General features: G+C 52.8%; 2 protein-coding genes across 9 annotated transcripts; one reads left to right on the top strand and one right to left on the bottom strand.

Moving 5' to 3' along the window:
• The first annotated feature begins 22 nt into the window (after positions 1–22).
• On the top strand, positions 23–2,878 carry Praf2 (PRA1 domain family member 2). The gene is made up of 3 exons (XM_028881352.2): positions 23–511; positions 1,494–1,711; positions 2,073–2,878. The coding sequence occupies exons 1-3, from the start codon at positions 333–335 to the stop codon at positions 2,210–2,212; spliced, it is 537 nt and encodes a 178-aa protein (XP_028737185.1). The 5' UTR covers positions 23–332; the 3' UTR covers positions 2,213–2,878.
• Positions 2,879–3,457: 579 nt separating this feature from the next.
• Ccdc120 (coiled-coil domain containing 120) lies at positions 3,458–24,375 on the bottom strand. 8 transcript variants are annotated; one of them, XM_037198883.1, is made up of 11 exons: positions 15,525–15,882; positions 11,696–14,403; positions 11,191–11,331; positions 10,967–11,057; positions 10,690–10,823; positions 9,637–9,777; positions 9,014–9,290; positions 7,670–7,732; positions 7,244–7,418; positions 7,016–7,114; positions 3,458–5,906 (listed from the first exon to the last, which is right to left on the bottom strand). In XM_037198883.1, exons 4-11 carry the CDS (start codon positions 11,013–11,015, stop codon positions 4,964–4,966), a joined length of 1,881 nt encoding a protein of 626 aa, XP_037054778.1. In that variant the 5' UTR covers positions 11,016–11,057; positions 11,191–11,331; positions 11,696–14,403; positions 15,525–15,882; the 3' UTR covers positions 3,458–4,963. The 8 variants fall into 8 exon arrangements, with proteins under 8 accessions (XP_037054778.1, XP_037054781.1, XP_037054779.1 ...); XM_037198886.1 differs by lacking the exon at positions 15,525–15,882 and having other exon boundaries at positions 11,696–13,017; positions 13,545–14,595; XM_037198884.1 differs by lacking the exon at positions 15,525–15,882 and having other exon boundaries at positions 11,696–13,779; positions 14,097–14,595.
• Positions 24,376–25,687: the final 1,312 nt, after the last annotated feature.

The raw sequence follows: 25,687 nt of genomic DNA, 5'->3' as shown, positions 1-25,687 counted from the left end.
GGACTTGACCTATTCTTATTAGTCTGTTCAGCGTTGAGTCAACGCACAGCTTGCACAGTCCCGGCGTCACAGTCTGGCGTGGTGCCCTGCCCAGGGGTGAAGAGAAGTTCCAGTTTTGAGCTTCTTACCGCGTGGCGAAGCTTGCTTTCCCGGCAGTCTCTGCTACCATAGTTGGTGGTTTGTGGTGACGTTCAGGCTTGCAGCTGCGCAGTACGCCTACGTTGATAGACGTCGCCCCCTAGACTCTATTTCCCAATGTGCCTCGCGGTGCCGTGAGGGGTTGCGGGTGTTGTAGTCTCGCCGCCCTTCGGGCTGGTCCAGCAACCCGCAGGATGTCGGAGGTGCGGCTGCCACCGCTGCGCGCCCTAGACGACTTTGTCTTGGGGTCTGCGCGTCTGGCGGCTCCTGATCTAGGCGATCCACAGCGATGGTGTCACCGCGTCATCAATAATCTCCTCTACTACCAAACCAATTACCTTCTCTGCTTCGGCACCAGTCTCGCTCTGGCCGGGTGAGGGAGGGAGGTAGTGATTGGCTGAAGATACTAGCGGGAAGTAGGGTGGACTTTTGGGTATTTGAGGATGAGGAGAGGGGAACCTAAGGGGAAATGCTAGGCTGGAAAGGGCGAATTCGGTAGAAAAGGAAGGTCTGAGGGGCATGGATGGAAGGATTTGAAGGATGCAGATTTTTGTTATAAGGAGGATTGCGGGGGTTGGTGAGAGAAGACCTGGGTAGGAAAGGGGGGGAAGGGGGACTGAAGAGGAATGTGGGCTAGGAGGTGGGCCCGGATTTAAGGAAGGCCTGATATGGGGATGTGAGAGTACTTAAGAGGTTCAGTGATGTGAGTGATGGGACAGATTAAGGGAGCCCTGGAGGGTTTAAGACAGAAGTGGGGGTGTAGTAAAGACAGGGTTTGCAAGGTGAGTTTGTAGAGAAGAGCCTGCTCATATTGGGCCCAGAGGGAAGACCCAGTGTTGAGAAGCTGGAAGCCCAAGACAGACAATCTAGAAGAGGGACTTGGGCAGGGTTAAGCCTGAGACTGAAACCAAGGACGGGTTCGTTCAAGCAACTGCGGGAGGGTTGAAAATGGGGTAGTGGGGGGCCTTTGGAAGGAAAGGACACCTGGGAAGTGCCTAGTCTGCAAAGAGAAATGTGTATTGACTGAAGGCCTTGGTGAGAGATCTCCAAGGGTTAAGGTCAAGGAAAGGAATGTGGGAGCAGACCTGGGAATACTAGAAAGAAACCCTGCAGGTCTAAAGCCAGAGACCAGAGAGGTTTTGGGAGCCCAGGACCTCTGGCAGGATATGAGGATGTGGTAGGACGGTAGTCCCGAGGAATTGAGAGTTCCCAGGAATCCCTGCAGGATGGCCTGGATGGAAACAGGCCTGGGGAGACTGTCTGCTAGGATGCTGATTCTGGAGCCAGAAAACAAAAGTCTCGGGGTCCAGGATTGGGTGGATGGTGAGGCTCGCTGAGTGCCCTTGTTCCTGCAGGTACATTCGTCCACTGCACACCCTCTTGAGTGCCCTGGTAGTGGTGGTGGTTCTCGGGGTGCTGGTGTGGGCTGCTGAAACCCGCGCGCCTGTGCGCCGCTGTCGCCGCAGCCACCCGGCTGCCTGCCTGGCTGCAGTGCTTGCCGTTAGCCTCCTCATTCTCTGGGCCGTGGGCGGCGCCTTCACCTTCCTGCTCGGCATCACGGCTCCGGTGCTTTGTGAGTCTCTCCTCTCCCTGTTCTAGCTGGGGAAATGGACAGCTCATGCTTGGACACCAGGCCTGCCCTGCACTGGTTCCTGGGCTAAGAGGGGACTGGAAACCCTGGGGGACACACGTGCCTCCTCCATTAACTGTCTTCCCTGGCTTTGCTCCCTCTCCTGGGAGAGAGCTTTGCTCCCTCTTTATTACCTTTGTGGGTCTTCAGTGTGAAGTGCCTTAAACTGTCCAAGTCCTGATTTACTGGAATGTCCTTCCTGGCCACATCTCCCATAGCAGGCTAGCCTGCCTCTGGGTCAATCCCCCCATTGTGGGCTGCAAGCTAAGGCCCCTCCCTGACCCACTCTTGGTATCGCCCACAGTGATCCTGCTGCATGCTTCACTGCGCCTGAGAAACCTTAAGAACAAGATTGAGAACAAGATCGAGAGCATTGGTCTAAAGCGGACGCCAATGGGGCTGCTCCTAGAGGCCCTGGGACAAGAGCAGGAAGCTGGATCCTAGGACCCGGGATCTAGACAACCCCCACCCCATACCCAAGATGGAGCCTTTTCTCAGCCATTAAAATACGATCCTAGAGCCCTCTGGCCTGTCGACAAAATAAGACACCTGTGAGTGCTTACTCCAACCCCAAACTAGTCATCTCTTACTCTCCAGCCCCTATGACCTAGTGACCAAAGTCTTCCTCAGTGCTGAATTTGAGACTCAGTCACCTACATCCGCCTTGAAACTGGGCTTTTAAGCCAGAGTATCCATGGCCAATCTCAAAACAGGACCAAGAGCTACTCCCCTAACCCAAATCTGGAACTCACTGGTCCTCCATACTTCAAATCTAGGGCCTGGAGCAGGACATTCTCAAATCTTGAGCTCTAAACTAACGACTTTTCAGACCCCATCCAGCTTGGAACCCAGGTTAAGACATGGCCAAATCTTGAGCTTAAATCCCAAGTGTCCTCAGCCCTGACCCCAATGAACCCTTGAACCCAGATGACCCTAACCCTCACCAGACCCAATAGCCTCCCTCCAACTCTGTTTAGAAGTTTCCTCCCTCCCTACGTGTTCCTGGTATTGAGGACCAAGGTGTGGGGCTGGCGAGCGATAGCCCCACCTGGGAATGGAGCACATGTATTAGTGCTTCTGCGACAATAAAGCCGTTGACTCTCAAGCTAACTTGGCCTCCTGTGTGAAGTTCTTGTACCTTTCAATGAACAACCCAGTGGCTGTCTTCAGCTCTGCGGGACCATACCTGACTGGCTCGGTGCTGAGAGGGGGACTCCTATGCTCCTCACACCTGCGGCCCCTCAATCAGCATTAAAACGCAGAAGTGGGTGCTATCATTTTGGATATCCTCTTGTTAGAAGTGGGCAGAGCAAGTGAAGTCAACACGTGACAGCCAGACATAGTGACCCCAGTGATTCCAGCCCTGGGGAGGCTGAGGCAAGGGGACTATGAGTTGTGGCCAGCTAGCTCAAGAAAACAAAACACATGACACTATTGGAAGATACTTCCAGTGGTTTCTTTTCTTCTCATAAAAATATTTGTTTCTGGCTGGGCATGGTTGTGCATGCCCTTTATTCCAGTCCAGATAGATCTCTGAGTACAAGGCCAATGTGGTCCACATAGCGAGTTCCAGGCCAGCCAGGGCTACGTAGTGAGCCCCTGTCCTGTCTCATACGTATATACACATAATCTGGTCTCAACTAGCGGTGTGGGGTCCTGTGCTGAAGCACACAAAGAAGCAATCCAGGGGTCAGTTTATATATTTATTATAGAAATCCCCTTCCAGTGTGAGTAGTGTCTTGGGCCCAGATCCATCGGTACAAAAAGAAAATGTAACACCAGGTAAGGGGGTAGGGGAACCCCCGGCTCCAGAAAGTCACAGACAATATAGAAAACACAGCTGATGTGGATTTGTTTAAAAAGTGGTAAATAGAAGGAATGCCAAGGAGGACACGATGTGGTCTGTGGCCCACGGCCGGATGTCACCTGAGGGTTTTGCTGGCATCTACTAGTTGCCAGGTTTAACCACTGCGGCATCCCAGGAAGTGACACACTCAAATGGCTCTGCTTGACAGCCTCTGTGGCCTCCTGACCGGAGCAGCTCAGCACTGAGGCCGCGGGCGGAGGCAGACAACAGCTCCTTCAGATACCCCACCTAGACTTCTATCCTTCAAATGTGGACAGGAGCCCAGCTGCCCAAGAACTCTAGTGGGAGGAGGCAGGGAGTTCTGTTCACAGCAGTATCTCAGCCCCGGAGACTCTATGGTCCATCTTGTTGAGGCGGGGTAGTGGCTCATGAATGGAACAGTCTGGGCATCGGAACAGGAATGAACCCAACCAGGAATGAGCTCACAGTTTCCCTTTTAGAAAATCCCTAGTGTTGGGCAAAGACAGTGAATACTAAATCACAACTGTAAACAGAAATGGAGGAAGGGGCAGAGTCCCCAAATCATTATCCCCTCTTTGAAGCTAGCTGGGGCCCTCCAGTCCCCCAGCACAGGATGAGAAGAGAAGCAGGGGTATCAGACATCCTCTTGGGCCCGAAAGAAGTCAGGGGGTCCTGTGAGACCGAGCAGTTGTCCCTCAGGACCAAGAGCAACCACATCCCAGGGCTCAGCGAGGTCGACCGTGTCCCCCAGACTGGAGTATTCTTTCCAGAGCAACAAGGGGCTTATGAGAAAGGGTCAGACCAATGTCCCTGGGGTCTGGGGATCAGAACTGGAAGACTGCTCCCCCTCTAGCGTCAGGTCACTTAAACGAGCGCTCAGCTCCGGGGGATACAGGAAGTCCGTGTAGTATCTTTAGAAAGGACAGCAGGAATCCGGAAGACAGGGAGGATAAGAGAGGAAAAGACAGACAGGACACACAGAGAGAGAGAGGAAAAGAGGCTTGTTAAAGAGGTGGAGACAGGCACAGGACAGCACCTTCAGGCTCTTAAGCAGGGGGTATGGAGCTCGGAAGAGAAGGCCAGGGAGAGCACATGTCCCCTTCCTCCTCCCAGCACCCCGACTTCAAGGCTCACCGCCAGCTGTCAAGTACTAGGGAGAATAGAGAAAATCCTTCTAAAGCTTGGGAAAGAACTCCTGCCCCCAACATCCAAGATCCCCCTCACCAGGACCCCAAAGACTAATGCGGGCTATGTCTGAGAGTGACCCCATGCCAAGACTACAGCTAGTATCCTTGTGGTCCCACTCATCAGCTATTTTGACACAGTGCTCCCTGGGCAGGATACCTTCAGCATCTGATTCAACACCCCTACCCATCAGTAAAAGCACCCCCATACCTGCCGGAGACAGGGGGTGCTGTGAAACTCCTCGAGTGCGGGAGCGGTGCCTGGCTGGGAGGACCGTATAGAGCCTGGCCCACCTCATAGCAGCGGGCATGGAGGAAGGGTACGTGTGTCGGGCCCACATGGGGGAGCACTGGCCGGCGCTGGGGCCCCATGGCCAGTCCTGAATTCCGGATGTACCAGTCCCGGAGCCCCTCCAGGGCAAGGTTCTTATGGCCACCTCGCTCACCACCTGGAGGTAGCCGGGCGGGTGGCGGCACCCAGAGTAACGGGTTGGGATGCACTTCCAGACCCTCCATAGCTTCCGGGGGCAGGCCACAGGGCTTGGAACGCATGGCACGGGTGTTGGGGTCTTTGCTGCGGAGAAGGGGGCTGCTGCCGTCAGCTGCATATATGGGTGGGGGACCAGGGAGCATGGCAAGGAGCCCATCTCTGCGGGAAAGGGGTCCTGGGACTTCAGGAGCCGGCAGCAGATCCCCCCAACCTGCCCCACCAGCACCACGGGGCAAGCCCCTGTCCAATGAATAGTCCAAGAGGAAGTCTCCACATACAGGTGGGAGCCGAGGGGGCCCACGGGATGCAGGGGCAGCTGAGCTAGGCCGGGCAGCCCGAGGAGGGTCTGGGGGGCCAGTGGTGCGGGAGGAGAAGGCAGGGACTGGTTGGGGGCGCTCATACAGCACCTCACTGCTTTTGCAGACTGGGGGACCAGCAGCAGGGGGAGCCAGGGGAGCAGGTGGAGATACAGCTCCCCCAGCAGCTGCCCGGTCCACCAGCAGGGCCTCAGAGCTATTGCTGCGGCGCGTGCGAGCTGCGAAGAAGGAGGCCCGATCCGAAGCAGGGTCAGGCCGAGGGAAGCCCATCTGGGAGTCCTGACTACCGGACCACTGGCGAGACTGGAGGCCTTCGGGTCTGGAGAGCAGAGGTGTGGTAACAAGAGCAGGGTCAGGAAAAGACGGAAAATGATGAGTAAAACCCCGCCTGTCCCAACTCTTTCTGAACCTCCACTCTCTCTAAACTAGGACCAGGATTAGAAGCTGTGTGCATGGAGTCGCTAAGCAGTGCATGGGAAGGGCCACTGAGATTTGGTCCCAGACAGGGAAATGTACACCGGGACAGGGCTGCAAGCTCTTGGGGTGATGTCAATGTTTCTGGGAATGCGAAGGAAGCACTGGCTGAGGAAGGAGACACACACACACACACACACACACACACACACACACACACACACACACACACACACACACACACACTCCTCTGTTACCGGGAGCTCCTATTCCCCTGCTAAGGCTATCCTCATGGCTCCTTTCTCCCTCCTGAAGGAAGCCCTAGGCCTTATGCTGGGAACCAAAGGCTTTCTGAATTCTAACACACCATGTTTATGAACCATTCCCAAACTATCGTCCACCATGCACAGAATGTATGCCCCCAAAAGACAGGGATTCTGTTCACAGCATGGGAGAAGTAGGCACTTAAGTATTTAAGAAACATTAAAGTGCTTCGAGGCTGACTCTAGTTCAAAAAATTGCATGGGTTCAAATGTCAGGGCTGCGGTTTACTCACAAGTTACTTAATTAACCTTTCCATGCCTCAGTTTCCACATCTATAAAATGCAAATAATAGCACCTCCTCAGAGGGACCTTAGGATGGTAAAGGAGTTGCTCTCTCCCACAAATGCTACCAGTTAGTAGCAGACAGTAGGCATCTGATACATGCTACCCAACATGCACTGTACCTGTGTCTTTCAAAGGCAGGTATTACACTCACTTCACAAATGAGGAAGGAAAGATTCAGAGAAAGAAAATGACTTATCCAAAAAAAAAAAAAAAAAACAAACGGCAGCAAACCCCACACTCAATCTTTCATGCCTCTGTCTCCAATTCCCACTCCAATTTCTCTCCACCTTTCAAAGCCCAGGTGCCCATGTCCCACATCTTTGGGTAATTTCTATTCAACATCTACAGTCAGAACTAAAGGTTTCCTCCTCTGATACTCAGACCCACCCTCAAGAGTCCCCTTACTTGCAGAGCCGGGGGCCAGTGCCCCGGGTGAGGACAGGAGTGGCAGGCACACTTCGCCCCTCAAAACTGGAGGCACTCCTGGGCAGCGAGCGTGTGGGGCTAGACAGAGATGGCAGGCCCACATCGGGACCCAGGTTAGAAACCGCACCCACCAGTAGGCCCTCCTGCCAACCCAGGCTGGGGATCCCACTCCTCGACCCAGGAAAGGGGGGAAAGGTGCCTCTTTACCTGGTGGGGCTGGCCACAGAGTTGCGCCGGCTCTTCAGGTCCCCGTAAATATCCGATGGGGGAGGTTTCCATGGAGCTCGCCGCTCAGGGCTCCCCCCAGATACTGCCCGAAACTGGTCCCAGGCCTTTGGTGGTGAGGGGCGCTCGGTTAGAGAGAAGCAGCTATGAGGATCCTCTGGGTAGGAGAGAGAATGGGGTAGAATTCAATGCGAGAGGGCCCGGAAGGGGCGGGGCAGGCTTAAAGGGGAGGGGCAGGAGGTGAAGCGTGGCAAAGGCAGAGGCTGCCCTGCAGGTCTAGAGCAGAGGAGGCAGTGAGGTGAAGCTGAGGAGGCCTGGGAAGGAAAGGAGGAGGAGGGGGAACAAGAGAGGGTGTTCTGAGAGGACACGGGACGGGACAGGACGGGACGGGACGGGGATAGTTCTTACCGTTATCATGACTGGCCCCCGACTCTGAGAGGGAGCTGCTCTCTGAGTGCAGAACTCCATCCTCTACAGGTTGAGAAAGGTTGAGAAAGAGGAAAGCAGCCTGTCACTCCAAGGTCGGGGCTCCGTCCCTTCCTGCCACCACGGGAGAGGCCCCTCCCTGGAGACTGCCTTCTGCCTCCTGACTCTGACGCCTCCCCAAGAGTCCATCTTTGCCAGACACAGACCTATAATCCCAGCTACCCAAGAGGCTCCAGGAAGTGGGGTGGGGTGTGTGTGTGTGTGTGTGTGTGTGTGTGTGTGTGTGTGTGTGTGTGTGAGAGAGAGAGAGAGAGAGAGAGAGAGAGAGAGAGAGAGAGAGAGAGAGGGAAGTTCAAGGCCTGTCTGGACTATGGAATGTGTTCAAGACCACCCTGGGCAACTTACCAAAATCCTGTCTCAAAATAAAGTGAAAACAAAACAAAGGAGTCAAGCAGTGGTGGCGCATGCCTTTAATCCCAGCAGAGCCAGGCGGATCTCTGTGAGTTCGAGGCCAGCCTGATCTACAGAGTGAGTTCCAGGACAGCCAGGGCTACACCGTGAAACCCTGTCTCAAAAACAAATTAAAAATACAAAAAAACAAACAAAACAAACAAACAAACAAAAAAGCAAGGAGCTGGAGAGATGGCTCGGTGGTTAAGAACCCTGGCTACCCTTGCAGAGGACCTGGGTTCAGTCCCCACACAAGTCTACAACTCCAGTTCCACGGGTTCCAAAGCCTCCACAAGCACTTGTGTACATGTGGTAAACGTAAAAAAAATGAATAAATCTTTTTAAAAACAAAAAGAAAAAGCCAAGTGGTACAGTTGCACGCCTTTAATTCCAGCACTTGGGAGGCAGAGGCAGGCGGATCTCTGTGAGTTCGAGGCCAGCCTGGGCTACAGAGCGAGATCAAGGACAGCCAGAACTGTTACACAGAGAAACTCTGTCTCAAAAAACCAAAATAAGTAAACAAATAATAATAAATCAAAATAAAAGAGGACTGGTTATGCAGTTCCATGGTAGAATGCTTATCTAGAGTGCTGGAGGGCGTAGGTTCAACCCTACCACACATAAAAATATCTACCTTTACCTGAATCCAAGCCTACCATGAACTCAGTATCCATCTTCCTGTGGCCTTCTGTTCCAGACCTCTCTTAACCTCAAGTCAGGCTATCATCACAATTCTCCTTGAGGGGTGAGTCCCTCGAGTCCTGCTCACCTCTCTGCCTTCAATGGCTGCTCAGCCTCTCCACCATTCCCATATGCATTCGCATGCATTCTCACGACCACTTTTCACTCACTGGAGAGATGTGGGGCCCGGCTTACCTTGGCTGAGCTGAGCAAGGCGTGTGCCCAGGCAGACCCCCTGGGCATTGACTAGTGCTCCGGCAGAGAGCTGGAGCACCGGGAGGCCAAGGCGGGCTCGGAAGTCCCTGAGCTGCTCCTCCAGCTCATGCAGCCTCCGAAGCGCATCAACCTGTACCTGGCGCCGGCGCCGCCTCTGCTCTCCACTCAGGTCAGGGGCCAGGGCCAGGCGTCGGGCGGCAGCGGCGATCTGCTGCTGCACAGACACCTCCCGCTCCAGGGCCTCAAGAGCCAGTTCCTGCACGAGCCAAGAGGGGTGGCATGGGACTAAACGACAGACATGACGACCCAGAAGAGCGCGAAGTTGGCAGAGCCCCTCTATACCCCAAGTGGGGCCTGTTCTTCCTGGGGGAGACTGTTTGCCCAGGGAAGGAGCTTCTTCATCCTCGGGGGGGACAGGATGAGGAAGTAGGCCCGTGTATCTTCTAACGATAGGAAGCTTGTCTTGACACAGTTGGGGTCCAGTGATGCATGGGGAGCCCACCTGTTCAAACTCTTTCCCTCCTTAACTCCGCCCACTCCTGGCTGTAACCCTCACTGCGCCCCTCCCCAGCACCATCTTGCTCCCACCCCCAACTGCTTACCTCAGCAGGACACAAAGAGTGGTGAGCTGGGTTTGGGTGTGGTGGAGGGTAGACCCGAGCAGCAGGGGGCCTCCGGCGTACCAACTGAGGGCGTTCCCCGGGCTCCAGGGGGCACTCGGGGGGCAGCTGGCCAGTTAGCTCCTGGAGGGAACGGGCACAGAGACTACAAGGGTCAGCTGGAGCGATGGCAGAAAGTAGTAAGGGTGCAAGAAACTATCCCTCCCAAGGGGCCTAGCCCTGCTCAATACGCCAGCCACAGGCCAATCTTAGATGCTGTTCCTCAAGATACTACCTACTTTGTTTTGAGACAAGGTCTCTTTCTCACTGGCCTGGGACTTGCTGACTAGGCTAGCCTGGCTGGCGAGCAAGCTCCAGGGAAGCCATCTGGTCTCCACTTCCCGGCACTAGGATCACAAGTGCCGGCCACCACACCTAGCTAAGTCTTTTTCCATAGGTTCTCCAGGCTGAACTTGGGCCCGTATGCTTACATGGCCGACTGAGCTAACTGCCCAGCCCCCGAACCCTATTATTCCTTCAGGAAAAGTGTGTGGACACTCACACTAGGAAGGGTAAAAGCACAGCTATAGCCAGGTGTGGTGGATCACGCCTATAATTCCAGTTCTTGGGAGGCTAAGACATGAGCTAGAGATTACCGTAGGCTACAGTGCGAGTTCTAGGCCAGCCTGGGCTACAGAGTGAGACTCTGTCTCAGAAAACAGATGAATGGCTAGATAGATGGACTAGTGGAAGGGAGGGGAAAATAATTCATCCTGTGTCAGTTTAGGATGGACTCTGTTGCCCAATTTTGGAAACAGCTTTCTCTTTTTTGGGGGGGGGGGTTGGGAGGTTTTAAATTATTCACAAGTGACTATGGGTCTGCATCATATTTCATTGATTCTGTGCCCTCTAAGTCAAACTTTGAGGACGGAGAAGTGACGAGAAAACTCCTAACTCCCAGCCAAGTACTTAGGCACGCATCACAGCAGTCTGCCTGCCTAGGCAGCCTGGTTCTCACCCACTCTGTGCCTGATAGCCCTGGGGCCAGGCACTCACCGCCTCCTGCAGACACACTTTCCTGAGCTCTTGAAGTTTCAGCCTCAGGGCCTCTTGCAGGGCCTGCCGGCGGTCAAGCAGCCCTCGAAGACGCTCTGACTTCACCTGGGGGGCTGCCTCCCCGAACAGGGCAGCTGCACAGGGGGAGCCAAGGTCAGGACAGCCAGAACATCGTGGGGCAACGGTGGGGTCGGGGACCCACCCTCCCCAAGCAGGCACACGGAGACGGAGACGCTGGGCAGGGAAGGGGCAGCAGGAAGTGGAAGCAGCCACTGACCTGGGGCATTGAAGGTAGGAGAGCTGATCAGCTGACCTTTGACTTCCATCCTTGTACTGGCTGGAGGCTATGGCTGAGAGCTGGACAAAGCCTGGCAGCGACCCAGCACAGGAGGCATTAAGGAGGCATACCCCATGCCGCCGCCACCCCCACCCCGTCCCTGCCCAGTCCCCCTTCCCATGCTCCAGCTAGGAACAGAAGTACCCTGGGTCCCACCGGCCTACCTGGCCCGCCCGCTCAGATTCGGTGTCAATGTCTGGACCCACTTGGCCTGGTACTTTGGTTCCCTTCCCATTGAGTGCTAACACAGCAAGTGGGAAGCTGGGAAGCCTCAGAGGCCCATGGGCCACCGCCGGGAGTCTCACCTGGGGAGAGAATTAACGGTACAGATACAGATTCAACGGAGTACAAGCAGAGTCAGCCCTTTTCAGCCTTGGGTGCCTGGAACAGTCACAAAGAATCTGGGAAACCCCTCGGGCAGGAGCTCCATCATTATTACCTTTCGAGACGAGGGAGGGAAAGCAGAGAGGTAAAATGAGTGCCCAGTACAGGGCATAGCATAGGACAAGTCTTCTGGTCCCATGCAATCCCTCAAGACAGAGCTCCAAGCGCACCAACTGCCTCTTGAGCACCTCGGTCACCTATCAGGCTTTAGGACCTTTGCCCAGGGTGTGGCCACAGTCTAGGGAGCTGATTTCAACCTCTCGCCTCTGGAACCTTGTTTCTCACCTAACATTTTGGAGCTCTTTTGGTTTTGGCACATGGTCTCACTCTGTAGCCTGGGCTAGCCGGAAAGTCGCTGTGTTTCAGCTGGTCTTGAACTCACGGCAACCCTCCTGCCTTAGCCTCTCACATGCTGGGGTTAAAGGCCGGCAGTACCAAGCCCAGCTCATTCCGGGGCGTAAATGCCCCTTTCAGAGGTGGTCCCTGAGTGATGTCGTCTCCCAGCTCCTGCTGAACAAGAGCGAGTGCCTCCTGGTGGTGCCATGTGGAGAGGAGGCATGGCTGCCCCGGTGGATTGGTAGCTCCAGCTCCCCAGACACTGCTACACACAGCAAGTAGTCCACAAATGTGTACCAGCTGGCTGGACGAGTGTGACCGAGCAGAGCTGGCTCTTGACTTGTCCCAATTCTATCCTGCGGCCCTGATGTAGCAAGGAGTGCCCCCTGACCCCAGGGTCCCTCCAGCCCCTCTTCGCTCCCACTCTGTTCTGAGGCTAGCACAGAAGTTGCCCTGCCGGGATGGCTGAGACGCGCCATCCAGCAGCCATAGATAACACATTATCTGCCTCCCTTTTCTGTCCCTAGAAGCCCTGGATGACCATGGAGCCTGCTTTGGCTAGCTGCCAGCCCTCCTTCTGCTTCTCTGGAGTTGCCCGCTCCCTCCCACATCCTGCTCAGTCCCCAGCTGGGCAACCCGGTGACATCACCTCCCGCCACCTGTCCTAACCTCCAAGGCAGGTGACTGGGAAGATCTAATGGAGACAGCCGAGTCCCCATTTTAACCTACCTTGAAATTCCCAGCTTGGCATGATGTGCTAGAGAAGACCCAGACAACCAAGGAAGCCTGGCGATACGCTCCTTCCCCATCTTCCCACCGTGGGGTATAATCAAGCGGCCTATAAGGTACCCCTAGTTTCTCTGTAGTCTTCCTGACTGTCCCACAGGGTCTGTATCCCTCCCTCAAAGGACTCATGTACTACCTCAACATCAATGGAGAGACAGTCCCCACAGCCGTTTCTGCAAATCCAGCCAGTATGTGCCCTGCAGACGGTCTCCCAAGCCCACCCATCTGAGGTTCAGCACTCCAGCACGGCAGGGTTTCTTTGATACCCCACCTCAGCTTCCTCTGTCCCTCAGCTCCTAGAACACCTGCTTCCCGGACCCATTTCAGTTTGGCAAACTTTCCCAAGGCTTGCCTGAACTCTCCGCCACGCCAACAGAAACCCAACTCCCCCGACCGCTGGGCCCGTTCACCCCGTTCACCAACATCAGTCTCCTGCTCCACACCCGCGTGCCTCAATCCCTCCTTCCTTAGCACATCTGAGCATCCTGGAAGTCAACACAGGGTCCAGACAGGAACCCCGACTCCACCCTGTCAGTCTGACCTCAGGGACATAGCGAGGGTATGAGTCATTGGGTCACTGGGCAGGCTAGACACAGGTCAACGCCCCACACCTCCACACCTGACTCAGGAACCCTTGCTTCTGCTCTGCTACGATCTGCACACTCGCCTTTGGGACCTAGGGCTGCCTCCCACCAAGACGAGAGAGTAGGAAAGCCATCCTCCACCGCCCCTGCGTCACGTCACGAACGCACCCTCACACGGACCTCTGAGACCCTCCTGTCAGCCCTAGGGCCTTGTCTTCTCATTCTGTTGTCCTGTTGCTGGGATAGACTGCAGTAAGAGAGTCACTGAGGGCACATGTGGGGGGACACACACACACACACACACACACACACACACACACACACACACCCAGAGGCAGGCCCAGCAGGTTTTTCAGGTCTGCCCTTCTGACACCATAGCCGAGAAAAATTCCTGGCTGTAATGACTGTTTACAACCAAGATACTTCACCTGGGTGGCACTCCAATGCTGTCAATGAGAGTCCCCATTTCCACATCCTGCCACCACTTGAGCAAAGACACACGCAAAGTCTGGACTGCTCCCCAATGCTCCCCAAACATACAGCACATCCCCTTCCATCACTCTGGGGAACAAACAGAGGGAGGAACAGACGCCCGAACAACAGTGGTTCCTAATAGTTCAGTTGGTCTTTCCTGAGCCGATAGCCCTGGTAAGAAAGGCGGCCCTGAAAAGGGGAGAGGGAGCGAGGGATAGGGAAGAGAAGACGAGATGAGTCTCTGCCCCATCCCTCTCCCTCCATCTCCAGCCAAGAACTGCTCTTATCAAGCAAGAAGAATGTCCAGGGGGGATCTGCCCTGGTCCCCAGGCCCCCCTGTACTGAACGCTACCCTCCCATCGCCACCTTGTTTTGTCCATGTCCTCCTTCCACAGGGCACGCTCTCTGCATGATGACCTCCGGACATTGTACCCCAGCCCGGCCCCCAATTCCTGTGCCTTCACTGCCACACACCCACCCCGGGCCCATTGCTCCGAGGTACTCACCAATGCCAGAGTGCTGGCTGAAGCTTCCAATAGCTGAAAAAGAGTAGTTATCCAGGCCCTAGCTTTCCTGGCAGTAAGATGTGAAAAGCAGTGACTGCTGTCTTGGCTGCCTCCCACTAGGTAAAGGCCCAGCCTACCTGGACGGGGAACTGGGCTGGCCCATACCTTTTAACCCTTACCTGCCTGCTTCCACGGCTAGGGCCACTCCTGGGGAGGCAGTCTCAGGGGCCAGGGGCCTCACTCAGTGCCCACAGAGCCAAGAAGAAAGCATAGAACTCTCTGCTCACTGCAGACACCTAGGACAGAACTGGGGAAGAAGCGCAAGGAGCTGTGGGAGGAGCCCCTGCCTCTCCTACTACGGAGACTCCCCCAGGTCACTGGAGTCTGCCTACACAAGGTACCGCCTCAGGGAATGGGGGCTAGGAAGCTGTGAGATACACACAGAAACACACACACACACACACACTCACAGACACACACACACTCACACAAACACACACACACTCACACAGACACACACACACTCACACTGACACATACACACACAAACACACACACTCACACTGACACATACACACACAAACACACACACTCACACAGACACACACACATACACAAACACACACACTCACACAGACACACACACACTCACACAAACACACACATACACAAACACACACACACTCATACAGACACACACACACAGACACACACACACACAAACACACAACACAGACACACACTCACACGCCCCTGCCTATACAAGGTAGCACCTCAGGGCATGGGGGCTAGGAAGCTGTGAAGTACACACACACACACACACACACACACACACACACACCCTTAACTATAAATGGTACCACCTCGTGGCATGGGGGCTAGGAAGCTGTGAGGTACACACACATACACACACCCCTGAGTTTTTTACTCTGAGCATGGTGCATCACCTTCTCCAGGCTCTTGGCCTTCCCTCACAGAGCAAGGCAGGGAGGGATAAGAGAAGGTCTTAGGGGCAATTTCTCCCACAGTTAGGATAATGGTTTTCTAAGTTGCAGAGAGAAGTTAACAGGGTTTCTCTGTGTGGCCCTAGCTGTCCTGGAACTCACTCTGTCGACCAGGCTGGCCTTGAACTCACAGTGATCCGCCTGCCTCTGCCTCCCGAGTGCTGGGATTAAAGGAAGACATGTGCCACCACCGCCCCACAGAAAGCTAACCTTTCTAAGGAGAGACCAGATCTCAAGACACTACCTTCCATAGTCCAGAAAGAAATAATCCTGGTAAACAGACTATAATAACATAATATAATATAATAACATTTCTGGCCTGGAGCAAAGCTTTATGGCAGGCAAGGAAATTGAGAACTCTGAGTCCCTATCATGCCCCTCAACACAACCCCACCTGGGCTCTAAGCCTGTCTTGGGCACATACCAAACATTCTCTACTCCAGGTAAGACGATCTGCTTGGTGACCTCAGAACGCAAACCTAATCTGGATCCCTTACAGACGCCCCTGCCATGTATGAACAGGGAGCGCAGCGCGGTTAGGCTGTTCCCTCCCATACTGGGAAGGAGAGCCTAGAGGAGTTCCCTCAGTCACATGCTCCTGAGGCTTCCTGCTCACCTTTCTTCCTGGTTGTGAAATTTATGGTGTGACACACAAAGGCCCCTTTCATCTCCTTCCCTCTTTCCCTCCTTTGGTGTGCTGGTGGAGGCGAGCAGCAGGCAGACGAGCAGTTAGCTGAATACTGCTGAGGACTACCCTATTTTTTTCTTTTCTTTATTTATTTACTTATTTATTTTGTTTTTTTTGGAGACAGCGAGGGTTTCTCCATCTAGCTTTGGAGCCTGTCCTGGATCTTCATGAGGACCTGAGTTCAGTTCCGAGCATCCATATCAGGTGGCTCATAACCTCCTATAACTCCAGTCCCAGGGGGTCTAATACCTCTAGCTTCTAAGGGTACTTGTGCACATGTACTCAGACACACACACACACACACACACACACACACATACACACACAAATTAATTTTTTAAGAAATCTTAAGATTTGGCCAGGCAGTGGTGGCACATACCTTTAATCTCAGCACTCAGGAGGCAGAGGCAGGTGGATCTCTGAGTTCAAGTTCAGCCTGATCTACAGAGTGATTTCTAGGACAGCCAGGGCTACACAGAGAAACTCTGTCTCGAAAAACAAATTAAGTTTTTTATTTACTTACTTACTTTTATTTTGTTTTGGACACAGGGTCTTACTATGCAGTCTCGAGTGTCCTGGAACTCGCTGTATAGACCATGCTGGCCTCAAACTCATAGAAACCCACCTATCTCTGCCTCCCAAGTCCGGGGATTAAAGGCATGCGCCACCATGCCCTGCTTACTATTTTTATTTATGTGCGTGAGTGTTGGCCTGAACCTATGTCTGGGTATCATGTGCCTGCAGTGCCTGTGGAGACCAGAAGAGGGCAACAGACCCCAAGGCTGGAGCAACAGATGGTTGTAAAGCATCATGTGGGTGTTGAGAATGCAATTTGGCTCCTCTGGAAGAGCAGCCAGTGTTTTTAATTGCTGAGCCATGTCTCCAGTCCCAACAATTTTGTTTATTTGTTTGTTTTTAAAGAAGAATAAATCTGAGGCTTGAGAGGCGGCTTAGTGGTTAAGAGCACTTGCTGCTCTCCTAGAGGACTGGGGTTTGATTCCCACAGTACCCATATCAGGTGGCTCACAACCACCTTCAACTCTAGTTCTAGGGGGGAACCAATGCCCTCTTCTGGCCCCTGTGGGTACCAGTACACATGTGACATACATGGACACCGATACATGCACATAAATAAAAATGAATCTGAAATAATAATAATAAATCCACAGAGGTAGAATAGAAGTGGGAAATGGACAGTAATTCCTGGGCCAAGAAGACAAGAGGGGCTGAGTCACCCCCACACATTATTACCCATTCATGATGCTTTTCAGTGCTGGCAATTGAACCTAGGGCTTTGTGCACGCTAAACACGCACTCTGCATAGCACTGACGATAGCTCTAGCCCACCATTTTAAAAGACCAGAAGATGGACTAACCTCTAAACACACACGGACCCTGCACGGATAGTAAATGGTGAGTCGGGGATTTAACTCTACTTCCTGGCTATGTAGCTGCTTAGAAAACTCACTTTTCTGTGCCTCAATGTCGTCACCTGTTAAATTGGAAACTGGGGTTGTGGAGGGAACATTATAGGGACTCAGAGACCTCCTAAATGTCAAATCATAGAACAGCTGCCAGGCGCGGTGGCCTTTAATCCCAGCACTAAGGATCCAAAGGCAAGTGGATCTCTGTGAGTTCGAGGCCAGTCTACAGAGTGAGTTCCAGGACAGCCTCCAAAGCTATACTGAGAAACCCTGTCTCAAAAAAAAAAAAAAAAAAAAAAAAAAAAAAAAAAAAAAAAAAAAAACTTAAAACAGATGCTCACAGAATTATTGCAAGCAACTGATTTAATCCATTTACAGCTTGCTAGGACACAGCAACTGGCTGGGTATCAGTACCCAAAGTGCATTGCTGTTATAATTATGAGTATTCCTCCCCAATGAATCAAACGGATATATTTGGATGCTTTTTTTTTTTTTTTTTTTTTTTTGACACAGAGCTGGTATCATTCAGCCTCACCCAATAAATCCAAAACAGATGTTTGTTTTTTCTCTTCTTGGGTAACCTTGTCTGAATTCTCCCTATCCAAAATCAAGAACTGAAAGTACTCACGAGGCCAAGGAGATGCTGAGAAAACTGCTTGCAAAGCACGCCTGACACCAATGGGAGTCTGGGTTCCCAGCACTCCTGACAAGGGGAGTCTGGGTTCCCAGCACTCCTGACAAGGGGAGTTTGGGTTCCCAGCACTCCTGACAAGGGGAGTTTGGGTTCCCAGCACTCCTGACAAGGGGAGTCTGGGTTCCCAGCACTCCTGGAAGAGCCAGATACAATGTCTCAGGTCTGTAATCGCAGTGATCCCGTGGCAAGATGGGAGGCAAAGACAAGAACTCCCCTGAAGCGCGTGAGCCAGCAAGCCTGTGATCCACAGCACCCCTGAAGCACGTGGGCCAGCTAGCCTGTGATCCACAGCACCCCTGAAGCACGTGGGCCAGCTAGCCTGTGATCCACAGCACCCCTGAAGCGCGTGGGCCAGCTAGCCTGTGATCCACAGCACCCCTGAAGCGCGTGGGCCAGCTAGCCTGTGATCCACAGCACCCCTGAAGCGCGTGGGCCAGCAAGCCTGTGATCCACAGCACCCCTGAAGCACGTGGGCCAGCTAGCCTGTGATCCACAGCACCCCTGAAGAGCGTGGGCCAGCCAGCCTGTGATCCACAGCACCCCTGAAGAGCGTGGGCCAGCCAGCCTGTGATCCACAGCACCCCTAAAGCGCGTGGGCCAGCTAGCCTGTGATCCACAGCACCCCTGAAGCGCGTGGGCCAGCAAGCCTGTGATCCACAGCACCCCTGAAGCACGTGGGCCAGCTAGCCTGTGATCCACAGCACCCCTGAAGAGCGTGGGCCAGCCAGCCTGTGATCCACAGCACCCCTGAAGAGCGTGGGCCAGCCAGCCTGTGATCCACAGCACCCCTAAAGCGCGTGGGCCAGCTAGCCTGTGATCCACAGCACCCCTGAAGCGCGTGGGCCAGCTAGCCTGTGATCCACAGCACCCCTGAAGCGCGTGGGCCAGCTAGCCTGTGATCCACAGCACCCCTGAAGCGCGTGGGCCAGCTAGCCTGTGATCCACAGCACCCCTGAAGCGCGTGGGCCAGCCAGCCTGTGATCCACAGCATCCCTGAAGCGCGTGGGCCAGCCAGCCTGTGATCCACAGCTCCCCTGAAGCGCGTGGGCCAGCCAGCCTGTGATCCACAGCACCCCTGAAGCGCGTGGGCCAGCCAGCCTGTGATCCACAGCACCCCTGAAGCGCGTGGGCCAGCCAGCCTGTGATCCACAGCACCCCTGAAGCGCGTGGGCCAGCCAGCCTGTGATCCACAGCACCCCTGAAGCGCGTGGGCCAGCCAGCCTGTGATCCACAGCTCCCCTGAAGCGCGTGGGCCAGCCAGCCTGTGATCCACAGCACCCCTGAAGCGCGTGGGCCAGCCAGCCTGTGATCCACAGCACCCCTGAAGCGCGTGGGCCAGCCAGCCTGTGATCCACAGCTCCCCTGAAGCGCGTGGGCCAGCCAGCCTGTGATCCACAGCACCCCTGAAGCGCGTGGGCCAGCCAGCCTGTGATCCACAGCACCCCTGAAGAGCGTGGGCCAGCCAGCCTGTGATCCACAGCACCCCTGAAGAGCGTGGGCCAGCCAGCCTGTGATCCACAGCACCCCTGAAGAGCGTGGGCCAGCCAGCCTGTGATCCACAGCTCCCCTGAAGCGCGTGGGCCAGCTAGCCTGTGATCCACAGCACCCCTGAAGAGCGTGGGCCAGCTAGCCTGTGATCCACAGCAACCCTGAAGTGCGTGGGCCAGCCAGCCTGTTATCCACAGCACCCCTGAAGCGCGTGGGCCAGCTAGCCTGTGATCCACAGCACCCCTGAAGAGCGTGGGCCAGCCAGCCTGTGATCCACAGCACCCCTGAAGCGCGTGGGCCAGCTAGCCTGTGATCCACAGCTCCCCAGCAAAGGAGACACCCTACCTCAAACAAATGAGGTGAGACCAACACCTGGAGAAGCCCTTTGACATCCATGTATCAGCCCTCACACACGAGGACACACACATACACAGAAATAAAGGATACCAGCAGGACACCCCAGTGGGTACAAAGGTGCTTGCCATCAAGCTTGAGGACTGAGTCCAGTGTCTAGAACTCAACATGGTGCAAGAAGCTAGCTGACTCCTAAAGGTTGCCCCCACGCCCCCCACAAAAGCATCCCTGACTTCCACTTATGAAATAAATGTAAACAAATATTTAAAATTGTCTACAAAGAATTAAACATATTCAGATGCACTTGAGATACAAAGAGCTGGTATCTCAGCCTCTAAATTCTGCCTTCTTGCTAAAAGCAGCCATGTTTGAAACAGGCTCCTCTGTGTCCGTCCCCCCGCCCCCCATTCTCTACCTCATCATTAAAAAATGCAGGAACTGAGATAGATGTGATGTATGCCTGTAATACCAGCACCAGGGAGGATGAGACGGAGAATCAGGAGTTCCAAGCCAGGTTGGGTTACACAGTGAAATACTGTCTCAAAAAAAAAAAAAAAAAAAAAAAAAAAGCAAGGCCAAACAATGGCAGCTCAGACCTTTGATCCCAGCACTCGTGAGAGGAGGGGGCAGAGGCAGATGGATATCTGTGAGTTCCAGGACAGCCAGGACTGCTTCACAGAGAAACCCTGTCTCGAAAAAAAAAAAATGCAGGAATCAAATACATTTCAGATACGCTGATACATCGTCACAACTGTATCTGCTCCAAAGACTCTGCCTGCCAGTGATTAAACACAGGGTCTTGGGTATCTGCTTCTGAACAATATTCCTAGCCTCTGAACATATTTTTCAGTCAGTCATTAAAACGCAAAAACAAATACCTTCAGATAACATAGTATTTTTCACTGTCTGAGCTCCTGGAAGTCTTCCTCTCTCATAACTTACCTACCAAATAGATTGGGACATGAGTAACCTCTAGTTGGTAGTAGGTCTATATAAATGTTTTTGATAAATAAAATGGGTCTGACATTCCTTATTCAAACTCAATTTTGAGACTAACATATTATCCTCTTGCCATTTCTCCCTATTCATACTCATAATCAAGTTTTGCACAGCAGAGAAATCTCATTTTATTGTTATTACTAGATGAGCCTGAATTTTTATTTATTTTCTCCACAACACCAGGGATAAAACTCAGGGCGTTATCCAGCTATATCCCCAGCCCACTTTGTTTGGTTGTTTGTTGTTGTTGTTTGTATTCTTGGGACAGGGTCTCACTATGTAGCTCTGGCTCTCCTAGAACTCACTCTGTAGATGAGGCTGGCCTTGAATTCACAGAGATCCGCCTGCCTCTGTCTCCCAAGTGCTGGGATTAAAGGCGTGCGCCACCACTGCCTGGCTTGTCTTCCAATTTTTAAAAAGATGTCTTGCCAGGGCCTACACAGGTCTGCACCTGGTCCTCTGCATATATAGTACAGCTTTCAGTTTAGAATTTTGTCTTGTTTTCTTTTGGTTTTTGAGACAGGGTTTCTCTGTGTAGTCTTGGCACTCACTCTGTAGACCAGGCTGGCCTCAAACTCAGAAATCCACCTGCTTCTGCCTCTCAAATGCTGATATTAAAGGTATGCACCACCACTGCCAGGTTTCAATTTAGTTTGGGGGTTTTTTTAGATTTATTTATTTATTATGTACACAGAAGAGGGCACCAGATCTCATTCCAGATGGTTGTGAGCCACCATGTGGTTGCTGGGAATTGAACTCAGGACCTCTGGAAGAGCAGTTGGTGCTCTTAACCTCTGAGTCATCTCTCCAGCCCCCAATTTAGTATTTTTATGGGACTCCTGAGTGTGTGAATGAGTGGGTCTCTGGTTCTTGTACCTTCTCTTAGGGTTCTTTTCCTTCTGTGGTTTGCCTTGTCCAACTTCAATGTGATGATTTTTATTTTATCTTATTATATTTTATTATTTTATTTTGTTAGAAAATATAAAAGTATCGTGAAAAAAAAAAAGAGATGTGGCTTGCCAGGCATGGTAGCACACATCTTTTTTTTTTGGTTTTTCGAGACAGGGTTTCTCTGTGTAGCTTTGTGCCTTTCCTGGAACTCACCCGGCGGTAGCACACATCTTTAATCCCAGCACTCAGGAGGCAGAAGCAGGTGGATCTTTGTGAGTTCGAGGCCAGCCTGGTCTACAGAGTGAGATCCAGGACAGCTAGGGCTACATATCAAGACCCTGCCTGAAAATTAAATAATAAATAAATAAATAAATAAATAAATAAACTGATGGGTATTCTCTGGGCTGACCAGAGACTCCTGGGCTCAAGTGAACCTCCCACACTTGCTTCTTGAGTAGCTGGAGAGACAGGGTTATGGCACTACCAAGCTAAATGAGCCTGATTCTAACATCCAGCCACAGTCACTGCCTGCGCCCCTACACACAATACACTCACACAGAGACCCTTATGGATGGGATAGGTTAGCACCAAAATGTCCATTGTTAACTTCATGAGAGGAAAAAAGAAAGCCCTGCCCTCATCCCACCCCTACCAAGTCCTAAAGCCTCTGACCTAGAATAGTTTTCTTGTTTTGCTTTGTTTTGTCGGTCCCCAAAAGCAGGGATCATTCCCGATAGGATCAGAATCATGTGAAGCAGATAACATGACTTCAAAAATTCATACACACCCCGTGTCTCTTAACCTAGTATCTTTTCAATCTCCATCCCTCCCTCCCCCAACATGGGACGGCCCCCAATATAGAAAGACTGGAAACATGATCCAGACCTCTCAGACTCCCAGAGCATCAATGAATAATTTAGGGTGTTCTTTCACATTTCAGGAGAGCGGGCGGTGGAGGAACATTTCCATGTACTCCTAGGACAGTGAGAGGCAGGCTAGCTCTAGGTGGAGATCACTAGCGTGGAGATGGGGCTGGGGAAAAGCCCATACAAAAACCCCACCTGCCTCGAGGAGCTTACGTGGCTACTGGTTTCTGTTCAAAGCAGTATAAGGAACATACGTTAGAAGCCCTGGGAACAACAGAGCTCTCAAGTTCTGAGGCAAGGCATAATGAGACCCAGAGCACAAAAGGGATGGGAAACGAGTGTTAGGGAGGAGGAAGGACTGAATAAGTTGGAAGGTTACAATAACAAGTAAGACAGGAGGTCTGTTTTGGGGGATGGTGTGGGAGGTTAGGACAAGAATGAGTGCATGGTTTAAAACAGGAGAAGTCACTATAGGATGGATGGAGATCACGAGGCAGAGCAGGGTCCAGGTATGGTGGGCACATCTGTAATCCTAGCACTCTGGAAGCACAGACAGAATGATTATTGCAAGTTCCACACTTGCTTAGGCTACATAGTAAGGCCCTGTCTTAAAAAATAATAATAATAATAAAGGCTGGGCATGGTGGTGGTATATGCCTATAATCCCAGGACCCCAGAGGCAGAGGCAAGAGGAGCACATCACATGTTTGAGGCCATCCTGGACTACACAGCAAGTTCCAGGACAGTCAAGGCTACATAGACAAATCCTGTCTAAAAAGAAGAACATAGCCGAGACAAGATGCTGGATAGAAGACTGAGGTTCAGAAGACGAGAAAAAGTCCAAGGAGACAAACAACAGTATAGAACAATAGCCAGAAGGCATGACTGGGATAAGCCAAGCCAGTGATAAAGGGAGGGAAAGGGGCAGGTGCAGGTGGAGGTCAGGAACAAGAAAAGACCAGGGCAGAATGAAGAGAGGGATGAGGTGGTGGTGGGAGAGAAAAGGGGAAAACGGATGGCGCTCAGGAGTGGTAGTGGGGGCACAGGACAGGACAGTACAGAAGTCAGAGGTCAGCAATCCGGATAGAACTGGAACAAATTAGGGTTAGAGGGTCAGAACATTTGACTGGAAGGAATTCCAAGACTGGCTAAGCATGTAGAGAACAGTGTGGTCAAGCATCAGATCAGAATCCAGAGTTAGGGCTTCAGAGTTAGGATAGGGTCAAACAGGGACCTGGACCAAAGCCAAACCTGGACAGGACTGGGGAACAAAACTGGGCTTGGCGGACAAAGAAGGGGTTCAAGATCACATCATGTCAAAATATAGTTAGGTCAGGGGTAGGACTAAAGGCTCTGGGCCAAGGACTTCGGGGTTTAAAAAGGATGTCGACAGATCAGACAGGGGTCAGAGGTGGGAGCATAGGGTCAGAGACTGTAAGTGCGCGCGCAGGTCCATCCTTGTGGATGTTTCGGGGCCTTGTCCCGCCCTGTCCCCACCCTTCTTCTCCCGGCAGGAACGGTTACTCACCGAGGGTCCTCGCACCGCCGTGCAGGTGGGGTCCGTAGAGGCCGACAGGCATCTAGTGGGCGCGCCTTCCCTCGCAGCGCCCCGCTCGTCCCTGGGAGCGCGCCTCCTCGCTTCTGCTCCCTACCTCTGGGCCGCGTTCGACCGCACGCACTACCGTTAGCCTTCGGGGGCAGATGGGGGACCCCCAGATGGTGGGAGAGGTGCACCGGCCCCGCCGTGGGCGGCGGCCCCGCGCACCTCACCTTTAACTCAGGACGTCCGCTGCTGGCTGCACAGCCACCTCCGCCGCTGAGCGCGAACCTAGGGGGCTGGAGAACGAGGGGGCGGGGCGCGGGACCACAGCAGCGGCAGACACGAAGTGCGCAGGCGCCAGCTTGGGTCTTCGATTTTTCCTGCTTTGGGAGCGCCAGGAATGAAGAAGCGGGGAGCGTGTGCGCACGCGCCTTTTGGGGCGGTGGAGCCCTAAGCCACGCCCCCTAGGTGAGCTGACTGGAGCCCCTGACTCCAAGTCACTCTTGCCCCAAGACAGTATCCTAAATGCTATTTATAAACCTTTATCACGCCTCTAAAGTACCCCCAACGACTCCTTTTACCATCTCCTAGGTGCTCCCCCAAACGACCTTCCATCATCCTCCAAATTATATCCCCAAAGTATTGTCTTTGATCCCAAGCAGTACCTCCAGGCCATTCTCTGCTGTCATTGACCTGCACCAACACACAACTCTTGATCGAGCATGCAGAAGTCATTTGTTGGCCCAAGGCTAGACCCGCAAGTTATGCTCCATGGATGTCAAAATTACATGCACCGATTTTTTCATAAGCACATCCTTGGAGTGTGCACTTCAAGCTACACTCCAGCCGCCTCCAAATCAGTCTTTACATCTGAGTTGCATCCCCAACCCACTTCCCATAGTTCCCCCAACTGTTAATCTCAAGCAGTACCTCCAGTCCGCCCTTCATCAATACTCAATCTACACTAAGAAACTGCCTTCCATAACCTCCAACTTATTCCTCCTTCACCATCCTCAATTATTGACCCTTGAAGTCTATAACTAATTTTTTTTTAAGACAGGGTTTCTCTGTGTAGCCATGGCTGTCCTGGATCTCACTCTGTTGACCAGGCTGGCCTCGAACTCACAGAGATCCGCCTGCCTCTACCTCCCAAGTGCTGGGATTAAAGGCATGCGCCATCACCACCCAGCTGAAGTCTATAACTTCTAAACAGCATTTGTATTATTTATTCATTCATTTGCAGTACTAGGAATTTCTGGAACCCAGGGCCTCACACATAATAGCTAAGTGCTCTATCAATGAAATAAATGTCGAACTCCAAATATCATTCCTAAATCCTACATCCACTGTGCATGGAAAACACCTTCTGTTGACCCTAAACACTCCATGTAGTCCCCACACCACCCTCTGTTGGTTCCCAGTGGGCTGTCCAAAAATCTGCAATGCCACCCTAAACATTACCAATTATGTTCAATATAGGCTTCATCTGCACCTCAAATCACTTCCAACTGTCGTCTATGTAACTGCAAGCCATGATCCATGGACACCCCACCAACACAAGCCACCTTCACCATTCTATCTCTACAAAACTTCCTTTGTTGTTTTTTGTTTGTTTGTTTGGGGGTTGAGGTCCCATGAGGCAC

The sequence above is a fragment of the Peromyscus leucopus genome, chromosome X (genome assembly GCF_004664715.2).
Source record: "Peromyscus leucopus breed LL Stock chromosome X, UCI_PerLeu_2.1, whole genome shotgun sequence".
NCBI lineage: Eukaryota > Metazoa > Chordata > Mammalia > Rodentia > Cricetidae > Peromyscus > Peromyscus leucopus.
The sequence above is the reverse complement of the archived record's forward strand: the minus strand, read 5'-3'. Positions and strand labels throughout refer to the sequence as shown.